This window comes from Oncorhynchus clarkii, chromosome 16, assembly GCF_045791955.1.
Source record: "Oncorhynchus clarkii lewisi isolate Uvic-CL-2024 chromosome 16, UVic_Ocla_1.0, whole genome shotgun sequence".
In the NCBI taxonomy this organism is placed as follows: domain Eukaryota; kingdom Metazoa; phylum Chordata; class Actinopteri; order Salmoniformes; family Salmonidae; genus Oncorhynchus; species Oncorhynchus clarkii.
This window is the reverse complement of record NC_092162.1, coordinates 18661452-18681993: the sequence shown is the minus strand read 5'-3', so window position 1 is coordinate 18681993 and position 20542 is coordinate 18661452. Positions and strand designations below refer to the sequence as shown.

Here is a 20542-nt window from a genome sequence, read left to right as displayed (position 1 = left end):
TATATACCCTTTGTTGGCAATGACAGAGGTCAAATGTTTTCTGTATGTCTTCACAAGGTTTTCACACACTGTTGCTGGTATTTTGGCCCATTCCTACATGCAGATCTCCTCTAGAGCAGTGATGTTTTGGGGCTGTTGCTGGGCAACACAGACTTTCAACTCCCTTCAAAGATTTTCTATGGGGTTGAGATTTGGAGACTGGCTAGGCCACTCCAGGACCTTGAAATACTTCTTAAGAAGCCACTCCTTCGTTGCCCGGGCGGTGTGTTTGTGTGGATCATTGTCATGCTGAAAGACCCAGCCACGTTTCATCTTCAATGCCCTTGCTGATGGAATGAGGTTTTCACTCAATCTCACGATACATGGCCCCATTCATTCTTTCCTTTACAAGGATCAGTCGTCCGGGTCCCTTTGCAGAAAAACAGCCCCAAAGCATGATGTTTCCACCCCCATGCTTCACAGTAGGTATGGTGTTCTTTGGCTGCAACTCAGCATTCTTTGTCCTCCAAACACAACAAGTTGCGTTTTTACAAAAAGGTCTATTTTGGTTTCATCTGACCATATTACATTCTCCCAATCTTCTTCTGGATCATCCAAATGCTCTCTAGCAAACTTCAGACGGGCCTGGACATGTACTGTCTTAAGCAGGGGGACACGTCTGGCACTGCAGGATTTGAGTCCCTGGCGGCGTAGTGTGTTACTGATGGTAGGCTTTGTTACTTTGGTCCCAGCTCTCTGCAGGTCATTCACTAGGTCCCCCTGTGTGGTTCTACGATTTTTGCTCACCGTTCTTGTGATCATTTTGACCCCACGGGGTGAGATCTTGCGTGGAGCCCCAGATCGAGGGAGATTATCAGTGGTCTTGTATGTCTTCCATTTCCTAATAATTGTTCCCACAGTTGATTTCTTCAAACCAAGCTGCTTACCTATTGCAGATTCAGTCTTCCCAGCCTGGTGCAGGTCTACAATTGTGTTTCTGGTGTCCTTTGACACTTTGGAGTGTGACTGTTTGCGGTTGTGGACAGGTGTCTTTTTTTATACTGATAAGTTCAAACAAGTGCCATTAATACAGGTAATGAGTGGAGGACCAAGGAGCCTCTTAAAGAAGTTACAGGTCTGTGAGAGCCAGAAATCTTGCTTGTTTGTAGGTGACCAAATACTTATTTTCCACCATAATTTGCAAATAAATTCATAAAGAAATCCTACAATGTGATTTTTCTGGGTTTTTTTTTCTTCTCATTTTGTCTGTCATAGTTGAAGTGTACCTAATAATGATAAATTACAGGCCTCTCATATTTTTAAGTGGGAGAACTTGCACAATTGGTGGCTGACTAAATATTTTTTTGCCCCACTGTAGCTTGAGCTATGAAAGCTATTCTACTTGTACCCTTTCTTTCTATACCTAGACATGATTGCAGATGAGGTGCAGGCGAAGAATTTCCTGGAGGAGTACAACAGCACTGCGGAAGTGGTCTGGAATGCCTACACTGAGGCATCATGGGCCTTCAACACCGATATCAATGAGAAGAACAGGCAGAACATGGTAACAGTTGTCTGGTGTCTGAATGGAGCATCTCTCATATTTCTACTGTACACAGGCAACGAACCCACAAATTCCTCTCTGTATTTCTGAAACATGGTTCGGAGGAGCTACAGGATGAGCAGACTTTTGTTCTAGCCCACCACTAACACACTTGATTCTACAGCTCAACCTGCATCTTTTCTGGCACATTTCTTGCACTTGGACAAACCAATTTTGACAAGTGTGATGTTTACTCTGTCTCCAGCTGCAGAAGAATTTGGACATGTCTAACCACACACTGACCTACGGAAAGGAGGCCCGCAAGTATGACACCACAGACTTCCAGGATGGGGCCTTGAAGCGTATCTTGAATAAACTCAGTGACATTGAAAGGGCCGGACTTCCAGACGAGGAACTGAAAGAGGTAAGAATTAGCTGAATGCTTTTATTGACCTTCAAATAATCCCCTATTCACACTCCAAAACAAGAGCAAAAATCACATATTATATTGACCTTTATTTAAATGATTCTAAAGCGATTTAATAAGTAGGCCTATTAACAAAACTTGAATCTGCATTGGGCAGTTGCAAGTTCTTATGCCGTTGGTCATTGTTTTTCGCTTAGTACAACAATTTGCTGGCCAACATGGACACCAAGTACAGTGTGGCTGAGGTGTGCAGAGCCAATGGGACCTGCCATCCACTGGACCCAGGTAAGATCCCACAATATATTTGCCCAATCCCATGCCTGGTTCAGGGCCCTAAAACACTTACCTAATTGAAAGGTCCATCTGTTGTCGATTTATATAACTGGTTTGTATTATTAGTCCATGTGATTATTTTGATTTTATTTACATCCAATATAATAAAAAAACTATCTGGAGAAAAATTTGACAAAAGGGGTGACATGACTAACTCATAAGGCATTCCACTTTCCCAGGGGATTTGAATCAGAGATAGTCTTGATCTTGAGGTCCTGGTCCAGGTCCCAATACATTGGGTCTTGGTCTCAGACAAAACCATCGTTTCTATAGTCTTAACTCATGTAGTCAAGATGCAATATTTTTTTTTTTTTAAATAGTTGGTCCAGGTCTTTGTTCTTTTACATTTATTGGTCTCATGGTCTTGACACACTGGTTCTGGGTCTCAAGAGGTTGGGTTTTGGACTGGGTCTCCAGGGGTCTTGGTTTGGGTCTCGAGTTCTGGGCCTGGTTTCCCGATAGCGATGGAACGCAGGCTTATGAGTTTTTAACGATGCATCGTTCCTACAATGGCCGAAGATGTAACATACGTTTCCCAAAACACCACGCAGAAAGAACGTTCGTTAAGTGCGTCGTTGGGGCATGTGTCGATATTGATAAGATCCAAAGAAAGGCATAGCTGCTCTCGGATCAGCTTTCTCCATTCACATCTTACTGTAACATTATAATAATTCCACAATACTGATTCCACAATACTACGAATAAGCTCCAAGAGATACAGTTGAAGTCAAATGTTTACATACACTTAGGTTGGAGCCATGAACTAATTTTTCAACCACTCCACACATTTCTTGTTAAGCTATAGTTTTGTCAAGTCGGTGAGGACATCTACTTTGTGCATGACAAGTATTTTTTTCCAACAATTGTTTACAGACAGATTAGTTAACTTATAATTCACTATCACAATTCCAGTGGGTCAGAAGTTAACATACACTTTGTTGACTGTGCCTTTAAAACAGTCAACAAAATGATGTCATGGCTTTAGAAGCTTTTGATAGGCTAATTGATTTGAGTCAATTGGAGGTGTACCTGTGGATGTATTAAGGCCTGCCTTCAAACTCAGTGCCTCTTTGCTTGACATCATGGGAAAATCAAAAGAAATCAGCCAAGACCTCAGAAAATATTTGTCGACATCGACAAGTCTGGTTCATCCTTGGGAGCAATTTCCAAACGCCTGAAGGTACCATGCACATCTGTACAAACAATAGTACGCAAGTATAAACACCATGGGACTACGCAGCCATCATACCGCTCAGGAAGGGGACACATTCGGTCTCCTAGAGATGAACGTACTTTGGTGCGAAAAGTGCAAATTAATCCCAGAACAACAGCAAAGGACCTTGTGAAGATGCTGTAGGAAATGGGTACAAAAGTATCTATATCCACAGTAAAACGATATCGACATAACCTGAAAGGCCGCTCAGCAAGGAAGAAGCCACTGCTCCAAAACCACCATAAAAAAGCCAGACTAGTTTGCAAAAAATCCAGACTAGCCAGACTGGTTTGCAACTGCACATGGGGACAAAGATCGTACTTTTTGGAGAAATGTCCTTTGGTCTGATGAAACAAAAAAAGAACTGCTTAGCCATAATGACCATCAATATGTTTGGAGGAAAAAGGGGGAAGCTTGCAAGCCAAAGAACACCATCCCAACCGTGAAGCACGGGGGTGGCAGTATGATGTAGTGGGGGTGCTTTGCTGCAGGAGGGACTGGTGCACTTCAAAATAGATGGCATCATGAAGAGAGAAATTACAGTGCCTTGCGAAAGTATTCGGCCCCCTTGAACTTTGCGACCTTTTGCCACATTTCAGGCTTCAAACATAAAGATATAAACTGTATTTTTTTGTGAAGAATCAACAACAAGTGGGACACAATCATGAAGTGGAACGACATTTATTGGATATTTCAAACTTTTTTAACAAATCAAAAACTGAAAAATTGGGCGTGCAAAATTATTCAGCCCCCTTAAGTTAATACTTTGTAGCGCCACCTTTTGCTGTGATTACAGCTGTAAGTCGCTTGGGGTATGTCTCTATCAGTTTTGCACATCGAGAGACTGACATTTTTTCCCATTCCTCCTTGCAAAACAGCTCGAGCTCAGTGAGGTTGGATGGAGAGCATTTGTGAACAGCAGTTTTCAGTTCTTTCCACAGATTCTCGATTGGATTCAGGTCTGGACTTTGACTTGGCCATTCTAACATCTGGATATGTTTATTTTTGAACCATTCCATTGTAGATTTTGCTTTATGTTTTGGATCATTGTCTTGTTGGAAGACAAATCTCCGTCCCAGTCTCAGGTCTTTTGCAGACTCCATCAGGTTTTCTTCCAGAATGGTCCTGTATTTGGCTCCATCCATCTTCCCATCAATTTTAACCATCTTCAGGTCCCTGCTGAAGAAAAGCAGGCCCAAACCATGATGCTGCCACCACCATGTTTGACAGTGGGGATGGTGTGTTCAGCTGTGTTGCTTTTACGCCAAACATAACGTTTTGCATTGTTGCCAAAAAGTTCAATTTTGGTTTCATCTGACCAGAGCACCTTCTTCCACATGTTTGGTGTGTCTCCCAGGTGGCTTGTGGCAAACTTTAAACAACACTTTTTATGGATATCTTTAAGAAATGGCTTTCTTCTTGCCACTCTTCCATAAAGGCCAGATTTGTGCAATATACGACTGCTTGTTGTCCTATGGACAGAGTCTCCCACCTCAGCTGTAGATCTCTGCAGTTCATCCAGAGTGATCATGGGCCTCTTGGCTGCATCTCTGATCAGTCTTCTCCTTGTATGAGCTGAAAGTTTAGAGGGACGGCCAGGTCTTGGTAGATTTGCAGTGGTCTGATACTCCTTCCATTTCAATATTATCGCTTGCACAGTGCTCCTTGGGATGTTTAAAGCTTGGGAAATCTTTTTGTATCCAAATCCGGCTTTAAACTTCTTCACAACAGTATCTCGGACCTGCCTGGTGTGTTCCTTGTTCTTCATGATGCTCTCTGGAACTTCTGGAGAGAGTTTGCTGCACTGAAAGTAAAGGGGCTGAATAATTTTGCACGCCCAATTTTTCAGTTTTTGATTTGTTAAAAAAGTTTGAAATATCCAATAAATGTTGTTCCACTTCATGATTGTGTCCCACTTGTTGTTGATTCTTCACAAAAAATACAGTTTTATATCTTTATGTTTGAAGCCTGAAATGTGGCAAAAGGTCGCAAAGTTCAAGGGGGCCGAATACTTTTGCAAGGCACTGTATGTGGAGATATTGAAGCAACATCTCAAGACATCAATCAGGAAGTTAAAGCTTGGTCACAAATGGGTCTTCCAAATGGATATTGACTCCAAGCATACTTCCAAAGTTGTAGCAAAATGGCTTAAGGACAACAAAGTCAAGGTATTGGAGTGGCCATCGCAAAGCCCCGACCTCAATCCTATAGAACATTTGTGGGCAGAACTGAAAAAGTGTGTGTGAGCAAGGAGGCCAACAAACCTGACTCACTTATACCAGCTCTGTCAGGAGAAATGGGCCAAAATTCGCCCAGTTTATTGTTGGAAGCTTGTGGAAGGCTACCCAAAACGTTTGACCAAGTTAAACAATGTAAAGGCAATACACTCAATTAGTATTTTGGTAGCATGTAAACTTCTGACCCACTGGGAATGTGATGAAAGAAATAAAAGCTGAAATCACTACTATCATTCTGACATTTCACATTCTTAAAATAAAGTGGTGACCCTAACTGACCTAAGACAGGGAATTGTTACTAGGATTAAATGACAGGATTTGTGGAACTGAGTTTAAATGTATTTTGCTAAGGTGTATGTAAACTTCTGACTTCAACTGTATATTATCACCTACATGGCTACAAATAGCTTATTGTAGCCTAATACTTAACCTACCCTACACACTAAATCGTAGATATGGCATATCATTGAGCACGTTGCACCATTAAATATATAGAGGCAAACTTGACAGCCTACAATTAGCAAAATAGAACTCAATTGAATGAAATTGATTTCAGTATGTTTGAAATACTGAGCATACCAAACATTAGGAACGCCTTCCTAATATTGAGTTGCAGCCCCCTCTTTTGCCCGTCAGAACAGCCTCAATTTGTCGGGGCATGGACTCTACAAGGGGTTCGAAAGCATTCCACAGGGATGCTGGCTCATATTGACTCCAATGCTTCTAACAGTTGTGTCAAGTTGGCTGGATGTCCTTTGGGGCTGGATGTCCTTAGGGTGGTGGACCATTCTTGATACACACAGGAAACTGACAGTGGAAAAACCAAGCAGCGTTTCAGTACTTGACACAAACCGGTGCCCCTGGCACCTACTACCATACCCCGTTCAAAGTCACATTTTTTGCCCATTCACCCTCTGAATGGCACACATACACAATCCATGTCTCAATGCTTAAATTCTTCTTTCACCTGTCTCCTCCCCTTCATCTACACTGATTTGAAGTGGATTTAACAATTGATATCAATAAGGGATAATGGCTTTCACCTGGTCAGCCATGTTCTTAATGTTTTGTATACACAGTGTATAATGCAGTCATCTGTTTTTACTTGAAGCATAATTGTATTCTTGTTTGTAACAATTGCAAAGACATTGGCAACTTTGTATTTGTAGTCAACTTCGTTCTGAAGTTATCAGCGGTCACAGACAGAAACTTGATTTAATTTGTAATGGAGATCTTCTCTGTATAAAATGACATAGAAAGGCAAAGATGTATCTAATGACGCTGTTCTACAAGTGTTTAAGTGCAAGTGTAATAACGAGGGTTTTGGGAAATAGCTCTGAGATTTAATGATGCTCCTAATGAAGGTTCTTACAATAAACTTAGTCTTAAGAATACTTTTGTGAAACCGGGCCCTGGTCTTGACTCCATCTCTGGTTTCAGACCTCCAGAAGATCATGGCTGAGTCCAGAGACTACGATGAGCTGTTGTTCGCCTGGCAGGGCTGGAGAAATGCCTCTGGCAGAGAACTGCGACAGGACTACAAGAGATATGTGCAACTGGCCAACAAAGCTGCCGCTCTTAACGGTAAGGTCTTATTACAGACCCATTCCTAAAGACATTTCAACCTCCCCAACTGCCAGCATCTGTCTTCTAATTGGTGCAGGCCGGTTTCAAGTGCTAACACAAATAAAATGGGTGATGGGGGAAGCCTTGTCAGTTTCCGCAAATTACTTGTGTGCTATTCAGGCACTGAATTCCCCTCACCCTAATGCTGTCTGTTCATACTGAAGGACATTCTGACAACGGGGCGTTCTGGCGCTCCATGTACGAGACCCACTCCTTTGAAGAGGATCTGGAGCATCTGTGGAAGGAGCTGGAGCCCCTCTATCTCAATGTGCACGCCTACGTGCGCAGGTCTCTTTACAGGAAGTATGGAGGCAAACACATCAACCTGAAGGGACCCATCCCTGCACATCTTCTAGGTGAGACTGTCAGAATACAGCATGGATTCAGCACCAAAGGCCAAAACTCCTTTTACATTCTGCATGACCACTGCACATTGATGTTCTGCTGATTTGTGGAGGTTTTTTGGAGCATTGCACGTGACAGTGACAGGCTAGGGATTGACCTGGCTTTGAATCTAAATCCACTGGTTTGAGCTCCGTCGGTGGTGCAAGGCTGGAATATACAGTAGTTTTTGTTGAACATTTCATTTAGTTATGGATAAAACAGCACAGCCATGTTTCTCTTGTCCTATCAGGCAACATGTGGGCGCAGACCTGGTCTGGCATCATGGACTTGGCCATTCCGTACCCCGATGCCACTCAAGTAGACGCGACACCAGCCATGATAGCCAAGGTAAGAAGACCGTCACCACTGCAGGTGTTTTTGTTTAAGGGCTGTATGTGGAGTCTCCATGTGACCGGACCAGGAAAACCTTTTTGGGGTTTTCTCCACAGGGCTGGAATGCCACCAGGATGTTCCAAGAGTCAGACAACTTCTTCACTTCTCTGGGGCTATTGCCCATGCCTCCAGAGTTCTGGGTCAAGTCCATGCTAGAGAAACCCAATGATGGACGCAACGTGGTGTGCCATGCCTCCGCCTGGGACTTCTACAACCGCAAAGACGTCAGGTACTTTGGAGGGACGTAGAGTCTGTAGCTTCCTCAGAACATTACAACGCCAGAAACTTTGTCAAGGGCTTTGGAACTCTTGGTCTAATATTGGAACTGACATGTACTTGGTTGCAGGTTTGAGTCCCAACCAAGCTACCCCCCCCCCCCAACCCATAGTCTTTGTTTTTTACCTTTCAAGATGTTTACATTCCCTATGGAAAAACAAAGATGACAGCCCCTTTTGGCCATTAAAATGATGAATTCTTATCCTTCATTTCCAGGATCAAACAGTGCACCGTGATAACCATGGATGACCTCATCACAGTGCACCATGAGATGGGTCATGTGCAGTACTTCCTGCAGTACAAGGACCAACCTATTTCCTTCCGCGACGGCGCCAACCCAGGCTTCCACGAGGCCATTGGTGATGTGCTGGCCCTGTCCGTCGCCACTCCCAAGCATCTAAAGGAGATCGGTTTACTGGATGTGGTGGAGGACAACCCAGGTGAGCGCATACTAATGATTAGTTTTGACCCTGGACAGATTTTTTCGCTCTTATAAATGAGGAAAATAACTAAACCTTTTTTTTTGTTGACAATTTTCAATTCACTACTAAGACCTTCTGCCAAACAGGACAAAAAGGGTTATGTGGTGACAGTGCAGCTTCAGCCATAGCATTAACAAAACATTTATTTTAAAGCAAGCTGTGTGGTGAACATAAATGAACTAGCTATATGCTGTGATTGCACTATACCACTCTAAACATGAATGTGTCTGTTCATTTCCAGAGAGTACGATCAATTACCTCATGAGCATCGCCCTGGACAAAATTGCCTTCCTGCCCTTCGGCTACTTGATGGACCAGTGGAGGTGGAAAGTGTTTGATGGACGCATCTCTCAGGGGGAGTACAACAAGGAATGGTGGAACATGAGGTAAAGACCACTTTTGTCACTTATGTTTACATACCTTACATTATTCATCTCATATGTATATACTGCACTCGATACCGTCTACTGCATCTTGCATATGCCGTTCTGTACCATCACTCATTCATATCTTTATGTACATATTCTTTATCCTTTTACACTTGTGTGTGTATATGGTAGTTGTTGTGAAATTGTTAGATTACTCATTGGTTATTACTGCATTGTTGGAACTAGAAGCACAAGCATTTTGCCACACTCGCATTAACATCTGCTAACCATGTGTATGTGACAAATACAATTAGATTTGACTGCTACAAAAAAAAAACGTTTAGGGCAGGATGGAGAAGGGGGTTATTCATCTATGTAAAAGTAACAAATACAATTTCTTTATACTGTCTGTCCCTTCCAGAGTGAAGTACCAGGGCGTGTGTCCACCTGTGGCCCGTACTGAGCAGGACTTTGACCCAGGTGCAAAGTTCCACATCCCTGCTAATGTGCCCTATGTCAGGTGCGTCGTCTGACGTTTATTACTCTTTAACTAGAGGAAGCTAAAGGAACGTTTGATGAAATCAGTGGCGCAACGCACTTGCAGAAAAGTGAACGAAACATTCAACTGTACACCACCTAACTTTCATTTGATCACTTTTCTGTCTTGTTCATAAAAACACAAGTGGGCCTACATTGCGTTTACTGATACTCTTACCGTGTCGATCAGTAGATTTAGATGGCATTCATAAAAACAGAGCGTATTCTATGTGGGATGCGGTGGGAACGTCATGTGACGGAGTGTCTTCCTATCAGGTACTTCGTGAGCTTCATCATCCAGTTCCAGTTTCATCAGGCTCTGTGTAACACCGCCGGGCATGTAGGCCCTCTCCACCAATGTGATATCTACCACTCCAAAGAGGCAGGGAAACTTCTAGGGTCAGTAATGTACACCCTCAAACCAGTAGCATTCTATCGCCATGACAAGCACTGTCAATCTTTTATGTGATTATGTTGTTTACGTAAATGTGTTCGAAGTTGTCGTTCAGATATGTGGAAGTGTTGTATAGTGTATATAAACGGTTGCATCTGAAACATTTGTTTGACTGTAGAAAAATGATCTTTCTGATAGACTTTTGGAACGACTGTGTCATCCATTTCATGTGTTTCGCAGTGACGTGATGAAGCTGGGTTTTAGTAAGCCCTGGCCTGAAGCGATGGCTATGATCACTGGAGAGCCTACCATGTCCGCCAAGCCACTGGTACAGTACTTCAAAACTCTCACTGATTGGCTGGAGGTAGAGAACAACAAGAATGGCGAGGTCAGAGGCTGGCCGGAATATGACTGGAAACCACCAAGTAAGTCTGATAGCCAGGCCCAGTGTTGTGGGGGGGGCTTAAGGGGCCGTGCCCGCCCTACCGCACCTCTTTTATCCAAATAAAATGGTTAAATAAAATGTAGCATGACTGAATCAGTTGTTACTATGACACTTAAGCTATGTATTTTTAGCCCATTTAAAATAAAATTACCCCCCAAAAATATAGAATTGTTAAATGAAATACAACTCGTAATTATGACGAACGGTTTTAGACCTATCGTGAAGTGCACGTCTCTTTACCCACCCTCAGCGGGGCTGAACCAAAACGGATGCATCCAGTTTTCTGGGTAAGTAGAAAGAGCTTGTAACGTGACTTCTGCTTTTGGACGTTAAGGCGACACTTCATCTTAACTCCTTAACTCCTCCTCTTACTGTATTGGTTGAACAGTGCAGAAGAGAATCTCAACATTTTTTCCCCCCAAAGGTTTCAGGCGTTTCTTTTAAACCTGCTACGTTAGGTGATTTTTACTGCTTCAAATGAATAGTGAGTGGAGCGTTAAGGTAAAGTGTTCGAATGTCAAGTTTGTCGTAATTTGTCTCACACAATCAATTGTGTTAAGGGCCATCCACAGCAAGGACGATAACGATAAACTATACATGTTGCCGAGTATCCACACTAGAGAAAAGTGTATCTTTCTACAGTAGACCTGTCAATCAACTGATCAACGCATCAGCTGATTCTTTTTTTTTGGGGGGGGGGGGGTTACTAAGCTAACATATGGAATTGTTTTAAGATGGTCATGCCATGAATCATTTGGTATTTGATTTACAATTTGAGGTATCCCCCCCAAAAAAATGTTTATGGCCAGATAAGAAAGTTCAGGAAGTCATTTTGATTTGACACATTTCGCCCCTTATTTTCATTGGCACAACTACCTCCATACTTCCATTCATTTGTATGGGTTACCCTCAGACGAGTCCCGTGACATGTTGGAGTCATCGTTCCATGGAGTGGTCATATTAGTTTAGGCCAAACCATTTGGACGCTAGACGTTTGTGAGAAGACCGATTTTCGGGATGTCCCATGGTCTGACAACCACCGCTATGTCACCTTCCACCACAGATGCAGAAGGCTAAGAGATTTTTTTTTTTTCATGGTTCATCCGCCTTTCTTAAACTGACAGATTTTGATGGGGGTGGTTTTATGTTGCTTAGATTGACAGACTGGTGAATCAGACTCTTAAGGATTCAATTTAGTGTTGATAGGCACGTTAAGGAGTGCACACACCGTGGGTGTTGAAGTTCAGTCACCTGCCGACATGGCAGCCACGCTTGCAATCTAGCAAATCACCTAAACTTACCCTGTTGCTTCCTCGTTATTGGATTGTACTTTCATGTCACGTACAGAATACTTGGCGACGAAGTGGATACGGACTAGAATGGAAGAAGATTCATGAGTAAAATGCCAAAGTGGAGTTTCCTCTTTCGTGGCAATCACGGTGGAGTTTGTTGATGAATATGATAGCTCCTGGGAGGAGTACGTTGAAAGGCTGGAATGTTTTGAGGCTAATGAAATTGATCATGGTGAAAATAAATGAGCTGTGCTGCTGAGTGCAGACCTACCTACTGCAAAGAATTATGATGATGCCCACCTGTGTGACAGAGTTGGCCATATCCCGTGCACATCAAGATGTTAAAATAATAACTGAACTGATGAAGATTGTCAGAATTTACTAAATATTTTAGGCTTATAAAACAGATGGGTTCAAAGAGGTTAAAACACAGGCCATGCTAAATGCTTAATTAAAATAACAAAAACCTTTCCTGCAGAGTATATAGCATGTCTACCTCTTCCAAGCATTTCTTTTCCCACTGTTCAAACAGACCACCTTTCAAGACCTCAACCAATTAAGATCAGGTATGGCCAATTACTAGCAATGGACAACACACTTGAACACTCTGAAATTGACAAGACAAACTACTGACTGTTGAGGATGAAGTTGATGGTAATGTGTACATCACAGGAGGCTGCTGAGGAGAGAAAAGCTCACACTAATGGCTGGAATGGAGTAAATGGAATGGTATCAAACATGGAAACCATGTGTTTGAGTTCAATACCATTCCACTTACTCTGTTCCAGCCGTTACTATGAGCCCATCCTCCACAATTAACCTGCCACCAACCTACTGTAGTATACATATATGGAATGGGTTGAATAATGAAACTGTTTTGGACCCAAATAAAATACAAGTAACAATCACATTTGAAAAAGGTAGAAGTAAAGATGCATTGAATGCAATAAAATGCCACCTTCACAGCCTACTTCACCCTGAAGGCCCGGTCCTTCTCCAACTGTGTCTGGAGCATGTAATGGAGGACAGACCCAGGCTCTAGATGTTCACTAATTAGTGAGGAAACTTACCATGCATTGTGGCTTTTGCAAGACAATGAAGTGTTAAGGCAATGATCACAGGTCCAGTTAGAGGTTGTGCGCTATCGAGGCAACCACAGAAGGCTACCCCTTGTTTTACCCTAATTCTGACTAGAAGTACAAGTGTATTGATTATAATTTTATACATTCTAATCAATTCCATACAATTATATGGTTTCAGGGTGGAATATTCTAATCATTCAATTAACAGCTAAATCCCAGTAACACCTGGATAGGCTAGTAGTAGTAAATAAAATGCTTGAAGTGTACAACAAGCTATTGTAGTCTAGCTTTTCCTGAGGTTCCAATAGCTAAGAGGAATATCTGTAGCTGAGAGGCAAACTTTTGTACTTATAGTGGCTGCCACTATAATGTAAAAAAAAATAGTAGAGTGATTTCTTTCACCAAATTCCCAGTGGGTCAGAAGTTTACATACACTCAATTAGTATTTGGTAGCACTACCTTCAAATTGTTTAACCACAAGCTTCCCACAATAAGTTGGGTGAATTTTGGCCAATTCCTCCTGACAGAGCTGGTGTAACCGAGTTGGGTTTGTAGGCCTCCTTGCACGCACACACTTTTTCAGTTCTGCCCACATATTTTCTATAGGATTGAGGTCAGGACTTTGAGATGGCCACTCCAATACCTTGACTTTGTTATCCTTAAGCCATGTTGCCACAACTTTGGAAGTATGCTTGGGGTCATTGTCCATTTGGAAGACCCATTTGCGACCAAGCTTTAACTTCCTGACTGATGTCTTGAGATGTTGCTTCAATATATCCACAATTTTCCTCCTCATGATGCCACCAGGCCCTCCTGTAGCAAAGCACCCCCACAAAGTGATGCTACCACCCCCGTGATTCACGGTTGGGAGGGTGTTCTTCGGCTTGCAAGCCTCACCGTTATTTTTGGAGGAAAAAGGATGGTCATCATGGCCAAACAGTTCTATTTTTGTTTCATCAGACCAGAGGACATTTCTCCAAAAAGTACGATATTTGTACCTTCAGGAGTTTGGAAATTGCTCCCAAGGATGAACCAGACTTGTGGAGGTCTACATTTTTTTTCTGTGGTCTTGGCTGATTTCTTTTGATTTTTCCATGATGTCAAGCAAAGAGTCACTGAGTTTGAAGGCAGGCCTTGAAATACATTTACAGGTACACCTCCAATTGATTCAAATGATGTCAATTAGCCTATCAGAAGCTTCTAAAGCCATGACATAATTTTCTGGAATTTCACAAGCTGTTTAAAGGCACAGTCAACTTTAGTGTATGTCAACTTCTGACCCACTGGAATTGTGATACAGTGAAATAATCTGTCTGTAAACAATTGTTGGAAAAATGACTCGCGTCATGACTTGCCAAAACTAGTTTGTTAACAAGACATTTGTGGAGTGGTTGAAAAACGAGTTTTAATGACTCCAACCTAAGTGCATGTAAACTTCCGACTTCAACTGTACTTTGTGCCAAATTTTGTACAGTTGACTTGATTCCACATTTTCAGCACATTTTCATACTTGCGTGCACCAATGGTATACTAAAGAGAGATTATACAGTGCATCAATCTACACTCAATAACCCATTATGACAAAGCAAAAACAGGTTTTTGGAAATGTATTAAATACAAAACTGAAATATATTTATGTAAGTATTCAGACCCTTTCCTCAGTACTTTGTTGAAGCACCTTTGGCAGCAATTACAAACTTGAGTCTTCTTGGGTATGACGCTACAAGCTTGTCACACCTGTATTTGGGGAGTTTCTCCCATTCTGCTCTGAAGCTCTGTCAGGTTTGATGGGGAGCGTCGCTGCACAGCTATTTTCAGGTCTCTCCAAAGATGTTCAAGTCTGGGCTCTGGCAGGTCCACTGAAGGACATTCAGAGTTGTCCCGAAGCCACTCCTATGTTGTCTTGGCTGTGTGCTTAGGGTCGTTGTCCTGTTGGAAGGTGAGCTTTCGCCCCAGACTGAGGTCCTGAGAGCTCTGGAGCAGGTTTTCAACAACGATCTCTCTGTACTTTGCTCCGTTCATCTTTCCCTCAACCCTGACAAGTCTCCCAGTCCCTGAAAAACATCCCCACAACATGATGCTGCCAACACCATGCTTCACCGTAGGGATGGTGCCAGGTTTCCTCCAGATGTGACGCTTGATATTCAGGCCAAAGAGTTCAATCTTGGTTTCATCAGACCAGAGAATTTTGTTTCTCATGGTCTGAGTCCCTTAGGTGCCTTTTGGTAAACTCCAAGCCGGCTGTCATGTGCCTCTGACATGCACTGTCAACTGTGGGACCTTATATAGACAGGTGTGTTTCTTTCCAAATCATGTCCAATCAATTACATTTACCACAGGTGGACTCCAATCAAGTTGTAGAAACATTTCAAGGATGATCAATGGAAACGGGATGCACCAGAGCTCAATTTCGAGTCTCATAGCAAAGGGTCTGAATACTTATGTAAATAAGGTATTTCAGTGTTTTTATTTTTAATACATTTGCAAACATTTCTAAACTTTTTCACTTTGTCATTATGGGGTGTTGTGTGTAGATTGATGTAGAACAATATTATTTAATCAATTTTAGAATAAGACTGTAACGTAACAAAATTTGGAAAAAAAGAAGGGGAATGAATCTATTCCTAGTGCACTGTATATTTAATTTCCCTATCTTACCACAGTATTCAGGTAGCCTAGTGGTTAGAGCGTTGGACTACTAACCGCAAGGTTGCGAGATTGAATCCCCGAGCTGACAAGGTAAAAATCTGTCATTCTGCCCCTGAACAAGGCAGTTGTTTCTATGCTGTCATTCAAAATAAGAATTTGTTCTTAACTGACTTGCCTAGTTAAATAAAGTTAAAGTGGATAAATACATTTATGATAAATGTTTTATTGTTGGTATTTAGTTGCTTGACAAACTCCTAACATTTCCGAAGGATCAGAAGTTTTTTTCGAAATTAGGACATTGTTTATAACCTCTTGGGGTCAAAATGGACCCCTAATGACACTTTTTAGGGTTAATTAATTTAACTGAATTACTAAATTACGAGTCATAGTTTAGTAGTTAAGCTTGACGATTTGATGACTTGGAGACATGTGTTGGGTGAAAAAAAAACTACTATGGCCTTGTAGCGTCTTATTTTTAATGACACTTTATCAGAGTAGCAGTTCAGCTGACTCAGGACAGTTTTGGGACCAAAGCCAGAAGAACCTAAAGCTCAATATTGGCATTATGATAACAAGATGGAAGTACACATTTCCTTAAATATTTTTTTCCAATAGCCCTCTTTCCAATGTACCCAGAGGGCCGTGTTTCAGTACTGTAGTTTAGCTGAAGTCGAGCCAAAAAAAGACAGCCCAGCCCCATAGAGAAGTCCAATTAGAACATTCCTAAAAATACACTTTCATTATCACCATTGTGCTGGGGCCGTTTATCATTTTTTAATGATATTTTACTCCTAGCCGACGATATTAACATTTTATATTCAACTGATGTCTACCGTGTTTTTGGAAATTGTGATGACATCATCGCTGCTCATGCTGACCTCCAGTGCACACTAAGTGCGGGTGCGCAAGCGTTATGGGCTCTGTAAAGCAGATGGCAGCCACCACGAAACTGCATATGCGAATTTGAGTAGATTACGTTGAAAACAACAGTCGGCCATTTTTGACGGTGTCTCCAGTTCTTTTATAGGTCAATGATTAGAGCCACTAAAATTCCAATGTACTTAAGCTGAAACCAATCCCTCTGCAGAGAAACAACTGTTGTCAGGCCTGAAGCATTGTTTTTAGTGGGTTTAGAGGCTCCTAGCAATGAAATCAATACCTCCAATCCTTTATGATGAGTTCCTGCTGAAAGGAGGAGTTTGAGATTAGATAGAGCGAGGAGACAGGTGGAGAACAATGGAGAGAGATGGACTGGGATGTCAAAGACGGGGGGAAAGAACACGATAGAGGGGAAACTGGAATGTCAAAAAAGAGGGGGACCTCTGTTCTCTGACCACACTGACTGAACAAAGATGAAATGGCAGAAAGGATAAAACACTTTCCTTTCTAATTATGCATTAAACACGTTTTTATGAGATTAATACTTGGTCTCAATGTTCTCAGTTTTGACACAAGCAATCTTAAATTAATGTACACTGAACAAAAATATAAAGTGTTGGTCCCATGTTTTATGAGCTGAAATAAAACATCCCAGAAATGTTCCATGTGTACAAAAAGCTTATTTCTCAAATTTTGTGCACAAATTTGTTTACATCCCTGTTAGTGAGCCTTTGTCATCCATACACTTGACAGGTGTGACATATCAAGAAGCTTAAATGGCATGATCATTACACATTACCCCTTGTGCTGGGGCCAATAAAAGGCCACTCTAAAATGTGCAGTTTTGTTACACAACACAATGCCACAGATGTCTCAAGTTGAGGGAGAGTGCAATTTTGCATGCTGACTGCAGGAATATCCACCATAGCTGTTGCCAGAGAACTGAATGTTCATTTCTCTACCATAAGCCGCCTCCAATGTCCAACCGGCCTCACAACTGCCGACCACATGTATGGCGTCATGTGGGCAAGCGGTTTGTTGATGTCAACGTTGTGAGTAGAGTCGCCCATGCTGGAGTTGGGGTTATGGTAAAGGCAGGCATAAGCTACGAACAAAGACCATAATTGCATTTTGTTGGTGGCAGTTTGAATGCACAGAGATACCGTGACGAGATCCTGAGGCCCATTGTTATGCCATTCATCCGCCACTATCACCTCATTTCAGCATGATAATGCCCGGCCCCATGTCGCAAGGCTCTGTACACAATTCTTGGAAGCTGAAAATGTCCCAGTTCTTCCATAGCCTGCATACTCACCAGACATGTCACCCATCGAGCATGTTTGGGATGCTCTGTATTGAAGTGTACGACAGCAAATGGTGGTCACACCAGATACTGACTGGTTTTCTGATTTGACGCCCCTACCTTTTTTTTTTAAGGTATCTGTGACCAACAGATGCATATCTGTATTCCCAGACATGTGAAATCCATAGATTACTATCAAATGTATTTATTTGAATTGACTGATTTCCTTATGAACTGCAACTCAGTAAAATCTTTGAAATGATTGCATGTTGCGTTTTTATATTTTTGTTCAGTGTAGTTTCTGAATTTTCAATCAGTAAGGCTGGTCTGAATGCTCTTTTTTTTATACTTTATCCATTAAGTACAACGTCATTCACATTGTTTCCTATTCTACGGGCATAGTGGGAATGTATACAAAGTTATCATCAGCATAGGTCTTGTTTCATGTTCTCTTTTCTACTTTGCCATGTGTGGAATGTCATTACCCCATTTACCTTGTTAGACTATGAGCACGGCACAATAATGCATATTCCTTATGCTTGTTGTTTAGGTACACACTTGCAATCATCCCCTTCCTCTCTCTCAACCAATGGGCATACATCTTGGGAAGTATTTATATGTCAAAGTAACACGCAAGTGAAAGAACTTGTGTACCAACTAAAGTTAACAACAACCATCCACCAGCTATAATAAAGGTAGACTCAGCGAAACGACGTTGCCAAGAGCAGCACCGCAGATATTGAGATGAGCGAGATACAAGACATGCACACAGGAGTTGTGCAAGAGTTCGCTTCATGCTGTTCACAGCGTGGTAGCCAGGGCAGCAAACAGCAGAGAAATTGAGCCTCACGCTTCAACGGTCTTAGTAGTTGCGGAAAAATGTACCCACTATGCTGTTTTCGTTCCGCATCTATGTCATATCGTTTTCTACCTTTTTTAAATGAAAGATTAGCCCATTTTTTAAAAAATGTTATGTAGTATTTATTCATCTCAGCGCTATGTTCTGTCATTCCTGTGGTAATTTTCATGTGGCGCAAAACTCGTCATAACTGCTGTATCGCTGCCTGCTTGAATAACGAATAGCTCAGATACACATGAAAACATTAAATGACCCTGGAAATCAATAGAATATCACTCGGATGCACAAATACGATATAACATTCAAAATGGGTGAATCTTTCCTTTTAAGGCCCGTCATTGGAACGCCTCATCAGTAAACTATTTGATAAAATGTCATATTGCATTCCGTCTCTTGTTCGTTCATTTAAGCCTAGTACTAGATTGAAACAGGCTAAGAGTATGTCTTCTGATTCGCATCACTCACCTCTGTGTGTTTCCAGGTGACGGCTCAGAAACATCTCCCTCAGCCCCAACCCCAATCCCAGTTCTAGATAATGGTAAAGTGAACTTTCTGGGCATGAGTCTGGATGGTGCAGCGGCTGCAGCAGGCCAGTGGGTCCTACTGGTCCTGGGCCTGGTGTTCCTAGTGGCCACCATCCTCCTGGGCTACAAGTACAAGAAATCAAAAAGAAGAAATCTGTCCTCATCTGAGCTGGAGCTGAAGTAAGGCTGCACGTACTACTCTATTGGGAAAATACATTCCCGTAACAGCAGTGTCATCATCAGTGTTTGTTTGTACCATGCATCCTGATTGGTTTTGTTTATTTTGGTTTGCTTCTCCCATATGTTGGATGTCTTGTATATTTATTGTATAAATTTGGAATCAAAATCATTTTTACTATGCAAAGAACAAAGAATCTAACAGTTATGTAATTTATGTGTAATAACACTGAACAAATGTTTCAACTGATCGTTTGTAAAGTCATTAATTGTGTATGCATTGTTTTTGGAAATATTTGCTTTTTTTTCATTCAATACTTTGCCTTTCGAGAATAAAGAGGAATGTCCATTTGCTCTCTTCATTGGTCAATGAGGTTCTGTGTGATAAGATGGATGAAACAATTAATAGCAATGTGTTTAATTGAGCAGGTAATAAGTTGTATATTTAATCAAATAATGGGTATTAATAACGGGTAAAAACGGTTTAATACAATACATTGACACAGCATGGTATAAAATAACACTACAGTGCAGTGGCGACCCATCTTTCAGGCAGAGCCCCACCTGTTTTGAGTCCCACATTTTAAGCAAAAAAATAATATATTTTTATATATATTTTTTGGGGTACTTGCTTGTTTTGCATGTTATTTTGGCATTAATACGTATCACATATCAGTTTCCAAACACTGTAAAAATATATCATTGTGTTAATAAAGCTGCATGCAAACATGGTCTCTTTTTTTTTTTTTCTTGAGTAAAGCAGCTCCAAAATGCAGGTGTTTCAGCCTAGCTCAGTGCTTTCTGTGGTGGTGGTGGGGCAAGCCAGCAGAAAATATGGAGCGCTGCGCCGTGAATGGCTAAGTGTTCTGTCACTCATGGGGACACTACGTCACCTCCAAGTCTAAAGGTAGAGCAAGAAAAATCAAGCTCCTTGGGTGCTGCCATAGAGTTACATTAGGAGTGCCCATCCAAGAAGGCTCAAGGTCATTGGCCACATATAAAATTATGTCAAATCATGTTATATGTACAGTAGTTTTGATTGGACTGATCATGTCAACATCAGACTTTCAAAATCTTAGCTAGCTGTCATCCTCATGAATCAAGTAGACAATCTAACTGGCGAATCCTTTTTAATCCTTG

At 41.7% G+C, this 20542-nt stretch overlaps 1 protein-coding gene across 1 annotated transcript in view; it reads left to right on the top strand.

The window, feature by feature from the left end:
* LOC139368109 (angiotensin-converting enzyme-like) overlaps positions 1 to 20134 on the top strand; it is a 37922-nt gene extending 17788 nt beyond the window's left edge. The window contains exons 13-25 of the mRNA XM_071106683.1: positions 1407 to 1543; positions 1788 to 1946; positions 2147 to 2234; positions 7173 to 7316; positions 7523 to 7714; positions 7993 to 8090; positions 8192 to 8364; positions 8628 to 8851; positions 9135 to 9279; positions 9683 to 9781; positions 10075 to 10197; positions 10433 to 10617; positions 19183 to 20134. Of these exons, the coding sequence (XP_070962784.1) occupies positions 1407 to 1543; positions 1788 to 1946; positions 2147 to 2234; positions 7173 to 7316; positions 7523 to 7714; positions 7993 to 8090; positions 8192 to 8364; positions 8628 to 8851; positions 9135 to 9279; positions 9683 to 9781; positions 10075 to 10197; positions 10433 to 10617; positions 19183 to 19409 (1994 nt within the window). The 3' untranslated portion in view covers positions 19410 to 20134. The remainder of the gene's footprint in view (positions 1 to 1406; positions 1544 to 1787; positions 1947 to 2146; positions 2235 to 7172; positions 7317 to 7522; positions 7715 to 7992; positions 8091 to 8191; positions 8365 to 8627; positions 8852 to 9134; positions 9280 to 9682; positions 9782 to 10074; positions 10198 to 10432; positions 10618 to 19182) is intronic.
* The last annotated feature ends 408 nt before the right edge of the window (positions 20135 to 20542 follow it).